The sequence below is a fragment of the Panthera tigris genome, chromosome A1, assembly GCF_018350195.1.
Source record: "Panthera tigris isolate Pti1 chromosome A1, P.tigris_Pti1_mat1.1, whole genome shotgun sequence".
NCBI classification, from domain to species: domain Eukaryota; kingdom Metazoa; phylum Chordata; class Mammalia; order Carnivora; family Felidae; genus Panthera; species Panthera tigris.
This window is the reverse complement of record NC_056660.1, coordinates 234,417,964-234,432,019: the sequence shown is the minus strand read 5'-3', so window position 1 is coordinate 234,432,019 and position 14,056 is coordinate 234,417,964. Positions and strand designations below refer to the sequence as shown.

General features: G+C 50.5%; 1 protein-coding gene across 1 annotated transcript in view; it reads left to right on the top strand.

The window, feature by feature from the left end:
* The window catches only part of ADAMTS16 (ADAM metallopeptidase with thrombospondin type 1 motif 16), a 158,025-nt gene that overhangs the window by 42,292 nt on the left and 101,677 nt on the right, over positions 1-14,056 (top strand). Inside the window, exons 4-8 of the mRNA XM_042997880.1 lie at positions 3,097-3,355; positions 6,409-6,608; positions 7,933-8,016; positions 10,461-10,620; positions 11,700-11,805. Coding sequence (XP_042853814.1) covers positions 3,097-3,355; positions 6,409-6,608; positions 7,933-8,016; positions 10,461-10,620; positions 11,700-11,805 — 809 coding nt within the window. The remainder of the gene's footprint in view (positions 1-3,096; positions 3,356-6,408; positions 6,609-7,932; positions 8,017-10,460; positions 10,621-11,699; positions 11,806-14,056) is intronic.

The window sequence follows — 14,056 nt, the reverse complement described above, 5'->3', positions numbered from 1 at the left end:
AGAAGTGCTCCTGCCCCCGACCCCCACCTGTCATCCCACAGTCCGCAGACTTTCAGGCTCCCACAGCAACCCCCCTAAATGAGACTCAGCCTCGGGCTCCTAAATCAGAGGCACACTGAGAACAGGGACGCGTGCATCAACCTCTTTGAGTACCTAATCAGCGTCCAGCTCGGTGTAGGAAATTATCAAAGTGATTTTGGGAAAAATCAGCCCGATTGTAAGGCTGGTGGTTTGGCATCAGAGAGTTCTAAGTGACAGCTGGACAGTTCTGTAGAGCATTTCATCGTCTTCTCAAATCAGGGCGATATTGAATAACATTTAGAAGGGGTGCAAAAAATTGTCTCTAACCCCATAATCCAGCAGTGCCACTGACTTACTTACTTAAGAACATAAGTTTCTTACTTATGTAAGAAAACACACGGATTCTAAAAACTTGAATGGTGCAGAAAGGTACGAAGATGCAAGCAGGGTCCTTCCTGCAGTCTTCTCCCCAAAGACAGCCGCCCACGGCCACCCGCGATGGCTCTCACTTCTTCCAGGGAGGTTCTCTACGTGCAGACCATGCTTTTTAAAATGGACATGCTTGGGATCGCAGCATCTATTATACACTGTATAAATTCAATCCTTTTTGGAAACCCTCGAAGTATAAACTGTCGAAGCGCAGGTTCTGAACTGACTCTGATTTTGCTCAAATCCCAACTCTATTTCCTAGCCGGGTTGCCTTGGAAACAGAAGTGAACCACTGTAGTTCTCTGTCCTCACCCTTGAGAAGAGAGTAATACGATACCCCTAAACAGAATTGCAGTCAGTGATGTAAATAAGGCATCATAAGGGCGCCTGAGTGGCTCAGTCCTTTAAGTGTTCAACTCTTGATTTCAGCTCAGGTCATGATCTCACGGTTCGTGGGATCGACCCCCACATTGGGCTCTGTGCTGACAGCGTGGAGCCTGCTTCAGATTCTCTCCCTCCTTCTCCCTCTGTCCCTCCCAGCTTTCGTGCACTCACTCTCTCTCTCTCAAATAAGTAAACTTAAAAAAATTTCAATAAGGTATTATACAGAAGATGTTATCCACAGTCTCAGGAACTTGAGAAAAAATGTTTAATTATGTATAATAATTATGATTATCATCAGCACATAATTATCTGATCTTTTTTTAATCTTCTGTTCTCTTCAAATATACAAATATACTTTAAAAACATTACCCTGAGGGGCGCCTGGGTGGTTTGGTCGGTTAAGCGTCCGACTTCGGCTCAGGTCACGATCTGACGGGTCCATGAGTTCGAGCCCCGCGTCGGGCTCTGTGCTGACAGCTCAGAGCCTGGAGCCTGTTTCGGATTCTGTGTCTCCCTCTCTCTCTGCTCCTCCCCTGTTCATGCTCTGTCTCCCTCTGTCTCAAAAATAAATAAATGTTTAAAAAATTAAAAAAAAAAATTTAAAAAATTTATTTATTTTTTTTTATTTTTTTTTCAACGTTTTTTATTTTTTTTATTTTTGGGACAGAGAGAGACAGAGCATGAACGGGGCAGGGGCAGAGAGAGAGGGAGACACAGAATCGGAAACAGGCTCCAGGCTCCGAGCCATCGGCCCAGAGCCTGACGCGGGGCTCGAACTCACGGACCGCGAGATCGTGACCTGGCTGAAGTCGGACGCTTAACCGACTGCGCCACACAGGCGCCCCAAAAATTAAAAAAATTAAAAAAAAAAAAGATAAAAACATTACCCTGAATTAATTGGTAAGCCTTTAAATGATTTATTTTTATTATTTTCTGTTTTGTGCTCTTACACACAATGCTGCACTTATACAGTCATTTATATTGGTCCGTGTTGGGGAGGTGCCTATACGAAGCATTGGGAAGAATTCCAAAAGGCTAACTCCTTAGACCTGATGGCACATTTTCAGTGCTGGTGGACGTGGCGGGAAACCATGGCAGCCACCTCCCGGCTCCGCCCCAGTGACCACTTTTCCAGAACCACACTTTGCCATGGATTCTCCAGCACTTGTTACTATCAGGTTTTAAAAATATCTGTCACTCTAGGGGCGCCTGGGTTGCTCAGTCGGTTAAGCATCCGACTTCGGCTCAGGTCTGATCTCACCGTTTGTGAGTTCGAGCCCCGCATCGGGCTCTGTGCTGACAGCTCGGAGCCTGGAGCTTGCTTCGGATTCTGTGCCTCCCTCTCTCTCTCTCTGCCCCTCCCCTGCTTATGTTCTGTCTCTCCCTCCTTCAAAAATAAATAAAAACATTAAAAAATTTTTAAAAAATATTTGTCACTCTAAAAGGTGAAAAGCAGTCCCTCAATTTTGCCTTCTTTAGAATACTTTTAGTGTTTTTGAACACTACTTTTGCTCTACAGATGTCTCTTAGTGTTTTTTGAGTTAGATTTTTCCTATTTCCATAATACCTTGCTTAGAAAGGCCTTCCTGCTACCCTAAGTAAATTGTTTTGTGCTTTCCTCTGGATTAATTAAAAAAAATTTCTTTATGTTTATTTGAGAGATAGAAAGAGGGCATGAGTGGGGGAGGGGGAGAGAGAGAGGGAGACCCAGAATCCGAGGCAGGCTCCAGGCTCCGAGCCGTTAGCACAGAGCCCGATGCGGGGTTTGAACCCATGAACTGTGAGATCATGACCTGAGCTGAAGTCCGATGCTTAACCGGCTGAGCCCCCCAGGCGCCCCTCTTCTGGATTAATTTTAAGTTGCACGCTTCTACACCCAGTGTTACACCACGGTCAAGTTTGAAAGGAGGTCTGCAAATGACTGTTAGGCTTGCAATTTGATCTTCTTGTGTGGGACCCTCCCCCTCCAGCACCCACACTGACATCTGAGTCTGTGTTGTGCACGTGAGCTCTCTCCTCCGTGATCTGGGTTAAAGGAACCCCCGTTCGTGCGCTGGGAGCCCCCTGTGTTCCTGGACTCACGTCGTTGAGCTTGTACGAGGATGCGGATGGGAAGAGTTCAGGGTCTTTCCCGTCCTCGCCCTCAGCCACGGGGGAGGAACAGGTGCTTGGGAAGGAATGAGACAGAAGTGATGCTGGCATCCCAGACGTCATCTGGTCAGGAGGTGTAACCGCCCTTTCTTTCTTCCTCTCTGTTTCCAGTCGGGCATGATAAGAACACAAGAAGCCGATTACTTCCTGAAGCCGCTTCCTTCCCAGCTGGCGGGGACGCCCGGGGCCGCCGCCGGGGCTGGGCCCCCCTCCCACATACTGTACAAGAGATCCGCGGACGAGCGGGCTCCGGGGGCTCCCCAGGCGGTCGTGACCCAGAGGGATCGGGAACCGGGGACCCCGCACCTTCACGGCGGCTCGACCCTCCAGCACCCGCAAAAGCGGCATTTCTGTGGCAGACGCAAGAAATGTATGTAAGGGCGATTCTTTGCGTGCGTTTAACCTTTCGGGCATTTACGTGCGCCCACAAAATGTTCAAATGTTCTTGCAAGTCGTCCGGCCGCGAGGTGGAATCAGTGGGCGATCCTGGCCGGACTTACATGTTGGTTTCATCGTCTGTGTGTTCGTTTGCAAACGCCCCTCGTGGGGGACGGACAGATAGCGGTGGGTGTTTTTGTTCCCCAGACCTGTTCCCTGGGCAGGTGAGATGACGTACCGCCCAGAAATGCAGAATCCACTGGAAGTCTTCAAAGGGACCCTGGCATGTCTGCTCAGTAATTCTATGGTTTGGAGGTCTAGATTTATGAGAGCCCACATAGTTTTCTGCGAGGTAATTTATCTCCGTACACGTTTATATATTTTACGCCACCGCATCAAAGGGACAGGCTCCACGTGCCGTAATTTAGCTGTCGTTTATCACCAGCGCTTTGTGGAATCCTTTGTTGTGTGGTGAACGCTTCAGAGGTGATGTGATATCTGCACTTCACGTGGGAGCCTCTCGCAGTTCAGTGTTCTCTGGAATTGTACTGGCTTCCCTCACCTTCCCCGCCAGCACCACTTTGTTAAACTTGCCCCCAGTGGGGCTCTGCGAAGCCCGTCTTCCCCTGCCGGTTTCTTCGGCTGCTGTGCCCGGCACCCTAAAACAGAGAAGGTCACGCTGCAGGTGGAATAGTGTAGATGGCCCCAAATCACTTGGTTCTTACAGCGGCACAGAAAGTACCATTAAACTGTCAGCACCTGTGTATCATCTGGACCCCTATTAGCCCGCGAAGAAAAGCCTGATGCTCTGTTCAAGTGAGAAACTCAAGTCCAAATCGCCTAAGTCGGTGGGCTCGGTCTGCAGGAAGAGTGGGTCTGGGGACGGCGAGAGGTGAACGGAGTCTGAGAACGTCGGGGAGACCGAGGTTGAGTGGTGTCAGAACAGGACGCACTTGTCAGCATCAGCTGCTCTGGCTGCGTAGACAGGGAGAAGCGGGGGTGGGGGGGGGGAGGTGGCAGGGGATGGGACCGGGCAGGGTCGGGACCAAGAGGCAGGCCTCAGGCACAGACAAGGTCAGAGCCAGAATTCGTGCCGGCAGGGCTCGGTCCGGGACGGATCCCGTGTCAGGGACAAAAAGCCAAGTGCCTGGATCCTGGCAGGGCTGTCCTTCCCTCTTCGACAGGCCACACTAGGGTTCAAAGCCGATGTTGTAGCGGGCCCTGAGAAAATCCAGCGGTGTGGACCCTGCTGAAATGAAGGGGGGTCATCAGAGCCCTGCAGGCCAGTGACGCCTAGGGCACAGCTCGGCACACAGTGAAGTCATCCTGTTTGCCGTGGCTGTGCCTGTGTGTGTGTGTGTGTGTGTGTATGCGTGTGCACCTGTGTGCTGCCTGGATGGGCTCTTCGGAATCTCGGGGGCGGGGGGTGATTGGGGCAGGGCAGTCAGTCATTTGGAAACACCGCACAAGAAGTTTTTTATCTGAAAAATGGGAGGGAAAAGTGGCTCTTGTTTTCATAACAGAACTAGAGACGCAGAGTGCCACAAAATGCCTCTTAGAAGACATTAGTGACCCTTGTGGTGCAGTTCGGTTTGCCAGATATTTCCATCCCTTCCCTGCTGGGCGCATGGCAGTTCCGTGAGCGCTTGGTGGCCGAGTGGCGGGCGGGCACAGGTGACACGCGCGGCTTCCGGGCTGAAGCATTTAATTCTCGGGACCTCTGCTGTCTGTGCCTGGATCTTTCCGTGTTGCTCATGGGCTCTGGATGTGCTTGGAGGAGTCCCAGCCTTCTGGCTCAGTGGGGTTCACGTTTAATGAAGATTTTTCCCATTAGAGTCTCCGGCTCAGAAAATGGGAATTTTTTTGGCGCGTGTTTAGGCACCTGTGGGAAATGGCAATCGCAGGCAGATTGATTTGCTTAAAATCAATGGTGAGGATTAACCTTGTGCTCTGGGACCATGCTGCCCTGGGACCTTGTGCTCTGGGAGGGGCTGCGAGCAGGTTGCTCCGTGCCTCCCCTGTGCCTCGGTGGCCCGTCCCTACCCGGAGCCTATCTCTACGCCAGTAGAGAGAGCTCTGAGGTGGAGTCAGGCCTCTCTAATTGCATCACTGTCGGTGGCACGTGATTGGTGCTTTAAGAACTTTGCCAGAATCATTATTAGCTTCCACAGGGTTCACTTATGTTTGAAAGTATCTTAGCAAAGAGAAAATATGCGCCAGATGTGGGTACCAGCCAAAAAAAATGGCATCTTCTGAAGGTGCGGTCCATGAACAGAGTTGGCATGGCTTTGAATTAGTGCCACCCATACATGTGGGTGTTTTGAAGTCCACTTTCACATGAAAGGACTCTAACCACTTTTTCTGGGGCGTCCACAAAGCTGACTCATTTTTAACATAGTGTTAGCTCCCTGATTATAAATGCCCAAACGATTTTTAAACGGTGCCAAGGGGACAGAGTGTATTTTGTCTTGTAATTAAGCGAGGTAAATATTTATGGTGCTTTCTAGGAAATTCGGCCCTGCCGTGGAGTAGATCTGTGTCACCAAGTTCGTAAACCCATTTGAAACACGACAGATAGACCAGTGACGCGTCCAGACTTGGGAATGACCTTTAAAAAGAGGTCATTAACATTTTTCAAATATGACAATGATGCAAGGAACTGCCTGGTAGCTATCGTTCCGCTTTGTGGTCCGTAAGTCTCGTGCGGAGCCCGTCTGACGCATCTTTACGCGAATGGTCTTTGAACATCGTGCTTCTAGAGACGAGCACGTGAAAGCCAAGGTGCCCTCTCTTTTTGTTTTAAGTCGGGGCAAAATTATAGAGAGGTAGACCTAGCGATGGTTTCCATCACACCTAGGTTGTATGAACTTCACTTACATGCGAGTTTCACGTTAACGCCGGTTTTGTGTCACAAAGTCGTAAGGGTGACGTGGCTCACGTCGTGAACTTTCGTTGTGAAAACCCAGGGTGGGCATACCCAGTTCCACCGCTGGTTTGGGGTGACGACTTTTGCTTTCGTTTCTTCCCGGAACATTCCCTCCGTAGACATGCCCCAGCCTCCCGAGGGAGACCTTTTCGTCTTGCCCGATGAGTATGCGTCTTGCTGCAGGCACAAGCGCTCTCTTCTCAAGTCCCATAGGAACGAGGAGCTGAATGTGGAGACGCTGGTGGTGGTCGACAGGAAGATGACGCAGACGCACGGCCACGAGAACATCACCACCTACGTGCTGACGATACTCAACATGGTAGGAAGCGCCTTCTTGTCAAAGTCGTGTGTGATCCCACCTAATGGGCGTGGGTCTGTGTCTCAGGCACAAGAGATGGGTTTTATCTGTGATGAGCCCTTCACTCTTCACATGCTCCCGTCAAAGAGCCATGTTCAGAACTCCAGAGAACAGACTGGCCCTCTCTGCGAGCGGGCAGCACGGTTTGAGGGGGCCAAGGTCTTCATTTACCAGAAATCTGTACGGGGACCCCGAGACAGTTCAGCGCAGTAAACCTGCCTGTCAGCATTGCGTGTGATTTTAGATGCCGGTATAGAAATGCCCATCTCTTTAGGAGCATTAGTGTTTAAGTATCGAATATGCATCATGTCATCTAGAGGCAGAAAAGCATCCAACCCCGTAGACTGCCATCCCGGGTAAACAGTCCCGTGTCCCAGATCGGCAGCTTGTTGTAACGAGGAGCAGCGACGAGAGGCATCTAAGCCCCACTTGGGTGGCGTAGACTCAGTGACATCTGGTTCACGGAAGACAAGATCTTGGGTCGCCTGAGTGTGTTTTGAAAATTAGTGGGGATGACGGTGTTTTGAAAACACGCCTTCTGTTCCAGCTCAGCGCGTGGGTATTCCTGCTAGCATCCCTTCTGGCCGCCCGCCCCACGTGGTTTCTCATCCCCCAGGGGATGGAGGGGGCAGTGGCATCGAGACACCTGCCACTGCGCGTCCAGGGGCTGAGGACGTCAGGGCTCTGGTTTGTGCCAACGTTGCTTCTGTTTTGTCGAGCCGTTCCGGTATTCTGCACGTCGGTGCCGAACCAGCTCGAGGGGCCCTCGCTCGTCACCCTGAACAGCCACCAACGTCTGCTGTTGTCGTACCCCTCGTGGGCACCTTTCCTTGGCCATTTTCTTTCCACACTTAGGCCTTCTCTTTCTTGGATCTTCTGGGTCTCTTCCCAAGCATTTCTCTTGGGAGCTCCTCCGGAGGCCCTCCCTGGGAAAGCAAGGGGAATGCATGCCCCAGCCGTCATCGCTAGAACGCTCTGTTGTGTCCACCTGAGAGCTTTTATCACCTCGGAGCCTCGTGGAACACCTCAGTGGTGTTCCATAAGAGGCAGAACCTGCCTCCCCAAACTTCAGCTCTTACTACCAGGCACTAATGATAAAGATTTAACGATTGGTCTGCCTGGCCATGAGAGATTTCTATACCTGTCTAGCAGTATAAGAAAGTCAGCATTGACTTTGACTGTGACTGTGTCACAAGACCACAGGGACCGGCCTTCTCCAGCAGGACTCTGGGGGCTGGGGGAACGTCACATGTGGGGACTGACGGGGAATGCCTGTCTTTTTCAGGTGTCTGCTTTGTTCAAAGATGGAACGATAGGAGGAAACATCAACATCGCAGTTGTGGGTCTGATTCTTCTAGAGGAAGACCAGGTATTCTGTCTTTGAAACCAGCTTCTTTTCTCCCAGAAAAATGAATGTAAAGTGATGCCCCATTTTCCTTAATGGGATCATTCTGTGGATTCCTGACTTTCCTTTCCCTCGGGAACAAAAAGCGTTTTGTGTCTCACGCAGTGAGTTTCTTATCAGTTCCCTTCATGATGATTTGAATTTTGTGTGCGTGCGCACGTGTGTGTCTGTGCACGTGGGTGTGCGTGTGAGTGCAGAGGTGGTAAGGACTGTTTTTAGGAGTCTTATTAGAAAAGTAGAACAGGAGAACTGCCTTAAATATATGGGTGGGAAACACTGGGGAGACAGTGGAAAGTGCGTCTTCAGCCACGTCCCCACCGTGAGCTTTTAGGGTCCCAGGTGGGACTGAGCCCTTTTTGCGTGTTGCTAGAACACCAAAACCGCCCTCCCACCTGGCAGTGAGATCGTACTGTCGGCATTTTGTTTTACTCTGTCCCCTCCCAACTCCTCAGACTGACCGCGCTCACCCCCACTGCCTTGGGCCACTGGGTTGTATTTTCGTAGAGTCTGGATGTCAAGTGCATTTCTCTCTTGCATACAAACACCGAATTATGCCGGACCTTGGTCACAGTGGGTAAAAGCATCTCCTTTGCCTGCGTTCCAGAGTCCCTGTGTAAATGCACGGGTGGGCCCTTCAGTTCTCAGGGACGTTGCATATGAATGTTTTGTGGCACAGCTAATGGGGGTGTCTCAGCCTTCCAAGGCTCCCCCTTCTCCTTTGCTTCAGGCTGATGACAGACTCCGCCTAGGAGGAGAGAGCCCTGCACCTTGCTGCTATCTTAGCAGGGTCTCCTGGTAGCCCCAGTTTTCTTATTTATAAAACAAAGAATTTTTTTTAGATGAAACCTAAGACCATTCGTAAGACCTGAGATGCCTCCAGACTGTAAGCTTCTGGGGCATTTCTCCTGTTCTGGGCAGAGTGGGGGGCCTGCGTGGGCAAGCCTGTTTCTAGCCGGAATGGTCAGAAAGATACAACTGCATTGTCTTTGTGTGAGTGAGCGTCTGGGGAGGGGGTGCAGAACTGGCGGGGCGTCTCAGGTGACAGGTTAATTATTCCTTGTATTAAATCGTTTTCACCTTGGACTTCATCCAAGCTGCAAAGAATAAGCGAGGTTATCTTTTGATCGTACACCTGTGTTAACTTTGATGCATGCAGTGTTCCTGGAAATCAGCGGCTGAAGAATGTGAGGCATGTCCCAGTGCTGGTACACACACAGCATTTAGCTTAGCTGGCTTTGACTCTCCGGAAAGACAAAATAAGCAAGGAAAGAGAAAACCTATTCGGTGACTGAGCGACACAGAATTTAACCCAATATCTAGTCATGAATGCTTCTCCCGAGTTGTCCTGGAACCGAGCTGTTTAACCTGGCTTTCTGTGACCGAGCCACAGGAAAAAAAACAGCGTCCCAGTAAATAGTTCAAATAACTCCGTGCAGCCGTCTCTGGTGGTTCCTGCTGCACCCCCCGCCCCCAACCCTGATTTCTGAATTTCCCAAGCGTTCGGGTGGCCTTCACTCTAATATTTCACTGTCGCTCTGTGAGAACGTGGTGTATATGCGTAAGGTGGGATGTATCCTGCCCAGTTTCTTTCTAGTTCCAGTCTGTCTTCTAGAAATAGTGCTTTACCAGTTGACCGGACCTTCCTCATAAGCATGTTGCTTTGGTAGGGAAGTGACTTGATTTAACGCTGTAATAATAAATGGCTAAGAGTGAGTTATCAGTTGGAAATCCCACTCGCCCAACTTGGTTGTGAAATCAGCTGAGTGTTTTTCCGTGCATGTTCAGAGTCGCAGAGAAATGATTCTCTTGCCTGAGATAATTTTACAAGGTGTTTTACAAAGACTTTGATGCAGACATTTATGCACAAAAGTAGTCTTTCTTGGGGCATTGAAAATGCATTCAAGGTCAGCTCAGTGCATCCCGGCCGGGTCTGTGCAGAACTACAGAAGGGAACAGAAGCGTCTGTCCAGAATCCATGCAGGTTTTTTTTTAAAAAATTTTTTTAGCATTTATTTACTTTTGAGACAGAGAGAGAGACAGGGCACGAGCAGGGGAGGGTCAGAGAGAGAGGGAGACACAGAATCCGAAACAGGCTCCAGGCTCTGAGCCGTCAGCCCAGAGCCCGACGCGGGGCTTAAACTCACAGACCACGAGATCGTGACCTGAGCCGAAGTCGGACGCCCAACCGACTGAGCCACCCAGGCGCCCCTCCGTGCAGGTTTTATACAAGCCACCGGCCTTTGCATGTTAATCCATGAAACAGATGGAGTAGCTTGGAGACCATCCCGATCCCTGTGTGTCTTTGAAATCTGAGTTAATGGTAGGCCGCTGTGATGGCGGAGGGGTAACAGGTGCGTTGAAAGGCATTTTCTCTCTCTCCTCATGGGGTCTTGGTCTGTCTCCCGCAGCCGGGGCTTGTGATCAGCCACCACGCGGACCACACCTTAAGCAGCTTCTGCCAGTGGCAGTCTGGCTTGATGGGCAAAGACGGGACACGCCATGACCACGCCATCTTGCTGACCGGTCTGGACATATGTTCCTGGAAGAATGAGCCCTGCGACACCCTGGGTAAGACCCTCCTGTGGAGTCTGGAGGAACACGCAGGTGCCATACTGAGCCCGAGTGCAGAGAATAGATGTGCTGCCCTCTAGGCACTCTGGCCACGCATCAAAGTGTACGTTTATTCGCCAAGTGATTACTTCCTAAGGAAAAGTCCCTTACAGATTCAAGAACTCCTGTCTTTTCTTTCTAATTCTTCATTTCTTCCCGGGATCTTATTGAGATAGAACTCAGCAGAAAGAGGTTCATCGTGACTGCTCGTTCCTGAAAAGGCCTGCCGACAAGGCTGGCCTCTGAGAACCAGGGTTCCCACCACCGTGCTTGATGAGCTGGCCTGCTGTGTCTACACTGCTTGTCCAGATAACGGGGCTTGCACGGCATGTCTGCCTTCCTTCTGGGAGTCCGGAGTTTGGGTCCGTGTGCCAGGCTGGGGTGCTATGTGATGAGCCCCGGATAAAACCCCTGGGCCCTGGTCTCTGATGAGACAGCCACAGGTTGCTGGGGGGAATTAGGTGTGTCCTCTGTGGATCCACCGGGAGAGGGCTCTGGCAGCTCGTGCCTGGTTTCTGCCACACCTCTCCCCATGCACCTGTTCTCTTGGAAGATTTTGTTCTCATCCTTTGCTATCCGTATGAAACTATACCTGTGAGTTTGACAAAGCCTGAGTCCTGTGAATCCCCCTGGCGAGTCCTTGAACCTGGGCTGGTCTTGGGGACCTCCTGATGCACCTACACCGTATAGCACTTTTTTATTTGGGCTTTCTAGAACACAGACGTTTATAGACAAATGTAGAAATTCTCCTTCGCCTGCCGTGAATCCCCTTTTCTCCTTGGCCCCCATTATCGTAACCTGGGATGTGAACACCACTTGGAGCCATGATTTGCTTTCCATGCGGAGAGAAGATCCCTCCCGCTCGCGTTGCCAAGACCCCTTAATGCGCTTGTCCAGGAGCGTCCCAGATTTCACCACACGCAGGCGCGAACCACACTTCTGGAAAGGACGGAGGACTCCTACACTTACACAATACACCCTCTTTGTTTGACTGCAACAGTGCTGCTGCATATTCCTTTGATGTCTGTGTCCCGCAGGATTTGCGCCCATCAGTGGAATGTGCAGTAAATACCGCAGCTGTACGATTAACGAAGACACAGGGCTTGGACTGGCCTTCACCATTGCCCATGAGTCTGGACACAAGTAAGTCACCCGTGTGGGAGAGTGAAACCCAGGCTGTCTTCCCTAGTGGACAATTGCCACAGAAACACTGATCATTGGGTCAGGTCTGTAGGGGCCTCACATATAACCGGTGAGAATGTCACCGACAGGTGAGACGTGCTGTCCCTTGGGTACTTGTTATGTTTCTGTTTTGGTGCCTGGCTGTGCACAGTCGAAAGCCGTGGAAATTCCCGCGTTCCGACCGTCCTTTCTCTGCTCTTCCTTTACGTCTCGTACGTGCGTGCACGATTGCACACACTTGTATCAGCCCCCTCTCCTCCGTCCTGTTCTGAACTTGAGTCCCGTGCACGACTCTCCTTCCCCGGTCGGTTCCTATTGGGGGCGGTAGTGACGAGGCCTCGTATTATCAACTAGTTACCCTGGAGTTTTGCCTTCTTCCATCCCTTTTGTAACTTGCAGAGATGTTAGGTGATCAGTGCCCCGAGCAGAGTTTGGGGAGGGCAGCTCGGACCAGGCATTGGAGCTGGTAGGAGCTGGCCCTCTGCCCACATTCCCGTGTGCCCAGCATTGTCGGTTTTGAAACGGGACGGCGTCCTGAGTGAGTGGTGAGCCTGGGGCTTGGACAGACAGACGCCGCTGCTGGACGGCAGCACTTAGCAACAGCTGGCATCTTTCTGCACGAACATTTTACATTTGTTCCTGCACAACAAAACATTCCCATCAGTTACTTACAGAAACTGTCATTCGTAACTAAGGTTTCTTGGGCTAGTGATTCTGTAAACTGCCTCAGGTCAAGGCATCCCCGTGAGGGTTTTGTTCCTTTACCGAGGCCCATGTGCTGCACCTGCTGACTTCCTGCCCTTGTCCCCATTAGCGTGAGCACCGGCAGTGGGAACACAGGTGTCTTCCTGCTGCACGACGGCTCTCCCGGAACTTTCTCCCAGAAAATGCACAACCAGGAATTGTCATTTTTCTATTTTTTTTTACGTTCACCCTGATTTTACTTGCAAATCACAAGATCTGCAAAAGGCGGTGTTTGTGATTCAGTTGTTGTAAAACTGACCCCTCCATCCCATGAGAGGCCATGCCGTCTCGACCTGTCCACAGCGTCTGTGTGTGTGTGTGTGTGTGTGCATGCGAATGCATGCACCTGTCTTTAGTGGACCCCCACGGAGCCCTGCACACTTGGCCATGTAAACTGATGACCTGAAAATGAAGCTTATATCCTGCTTCTGATCCCTTCACCATTATAGGTAATGATTGACTTTTTCAGTACCTGGAAAATTGCCCCTATATTTTATGAACCTTTCAGTTAAGTCATAATTGTGTTTTTAATAGACTGCTAGAGTTAAAACTTCAAAACTCTCATTATTTTAGCGAAATGAGGCTCTTGCTGTCCCCTGAACCATACCTGAATTTAATTAAACAGTCAAGGTAAGAAATATTTAAGTCAGCGAGGGCTGAGCGGCTCAGTATTAGATGAGCAGCCGAAGCACGCGCACTGGCAATGCCCGTAGATGCAGGTGGTGGGTCTCACAAAAGGTAAACTGGATCCATCTGAGACGCATCTTCAGTGTCAGCATTTCCTTTTTTTTCTTTTCCTTAGGAGTCAATTAATACCGCCTTTCATCACTAGCACCGGGTCAAGATGGAAAAAGTACTTTTTTTCCCAAACAAGATGAAAGCTTTTTAATTGCAAGTGGGACTCTGGATGGGAGGAGGGAGATGGGCTGTAGGCTTGGATGAAAGGGAGTCCCGCTCCTAATAGAATTAACCTCCAGGAAACTGTCAGCCCCTTCTGGAGCACTCGACATTTAGAGGACATCACACAAGAGACAGGAAGCGGGCACTCTGAACTTTTCGTGTGGCCGGTGAAGTAGCTTCTGATCACATTGAGGAAATAGGAAATACACCCAGGAGATGTGCAGAGGAGTTGTGTGTGCTGAGTGGCAAAACGAGGGACAGTGATAGGAACAGTGGTAACAATCACGGCAGTGGTAATGGTAGCACCTGCTGTTTGTAACACTTTTTGTGAAATCTGCAGAGCGGTTTCACATGCGGCTCCCACCGTGGAGACCACTGGGGAGGGGACGCTCCTGTCTCCGCTTCGCCAGCGTGGCAGGTAGATGATGCTGCGTCTTCAGCAACTGTGAATGGATGAATGGACAGAATGACTCACGGAGGCGCGAATAGACGAAGAGTGTCTCAGATGAGTCATTTGCTGTGGTGACTACATCAAATGGGAAAGGGCACGGCAGGGCTCAATCTGACT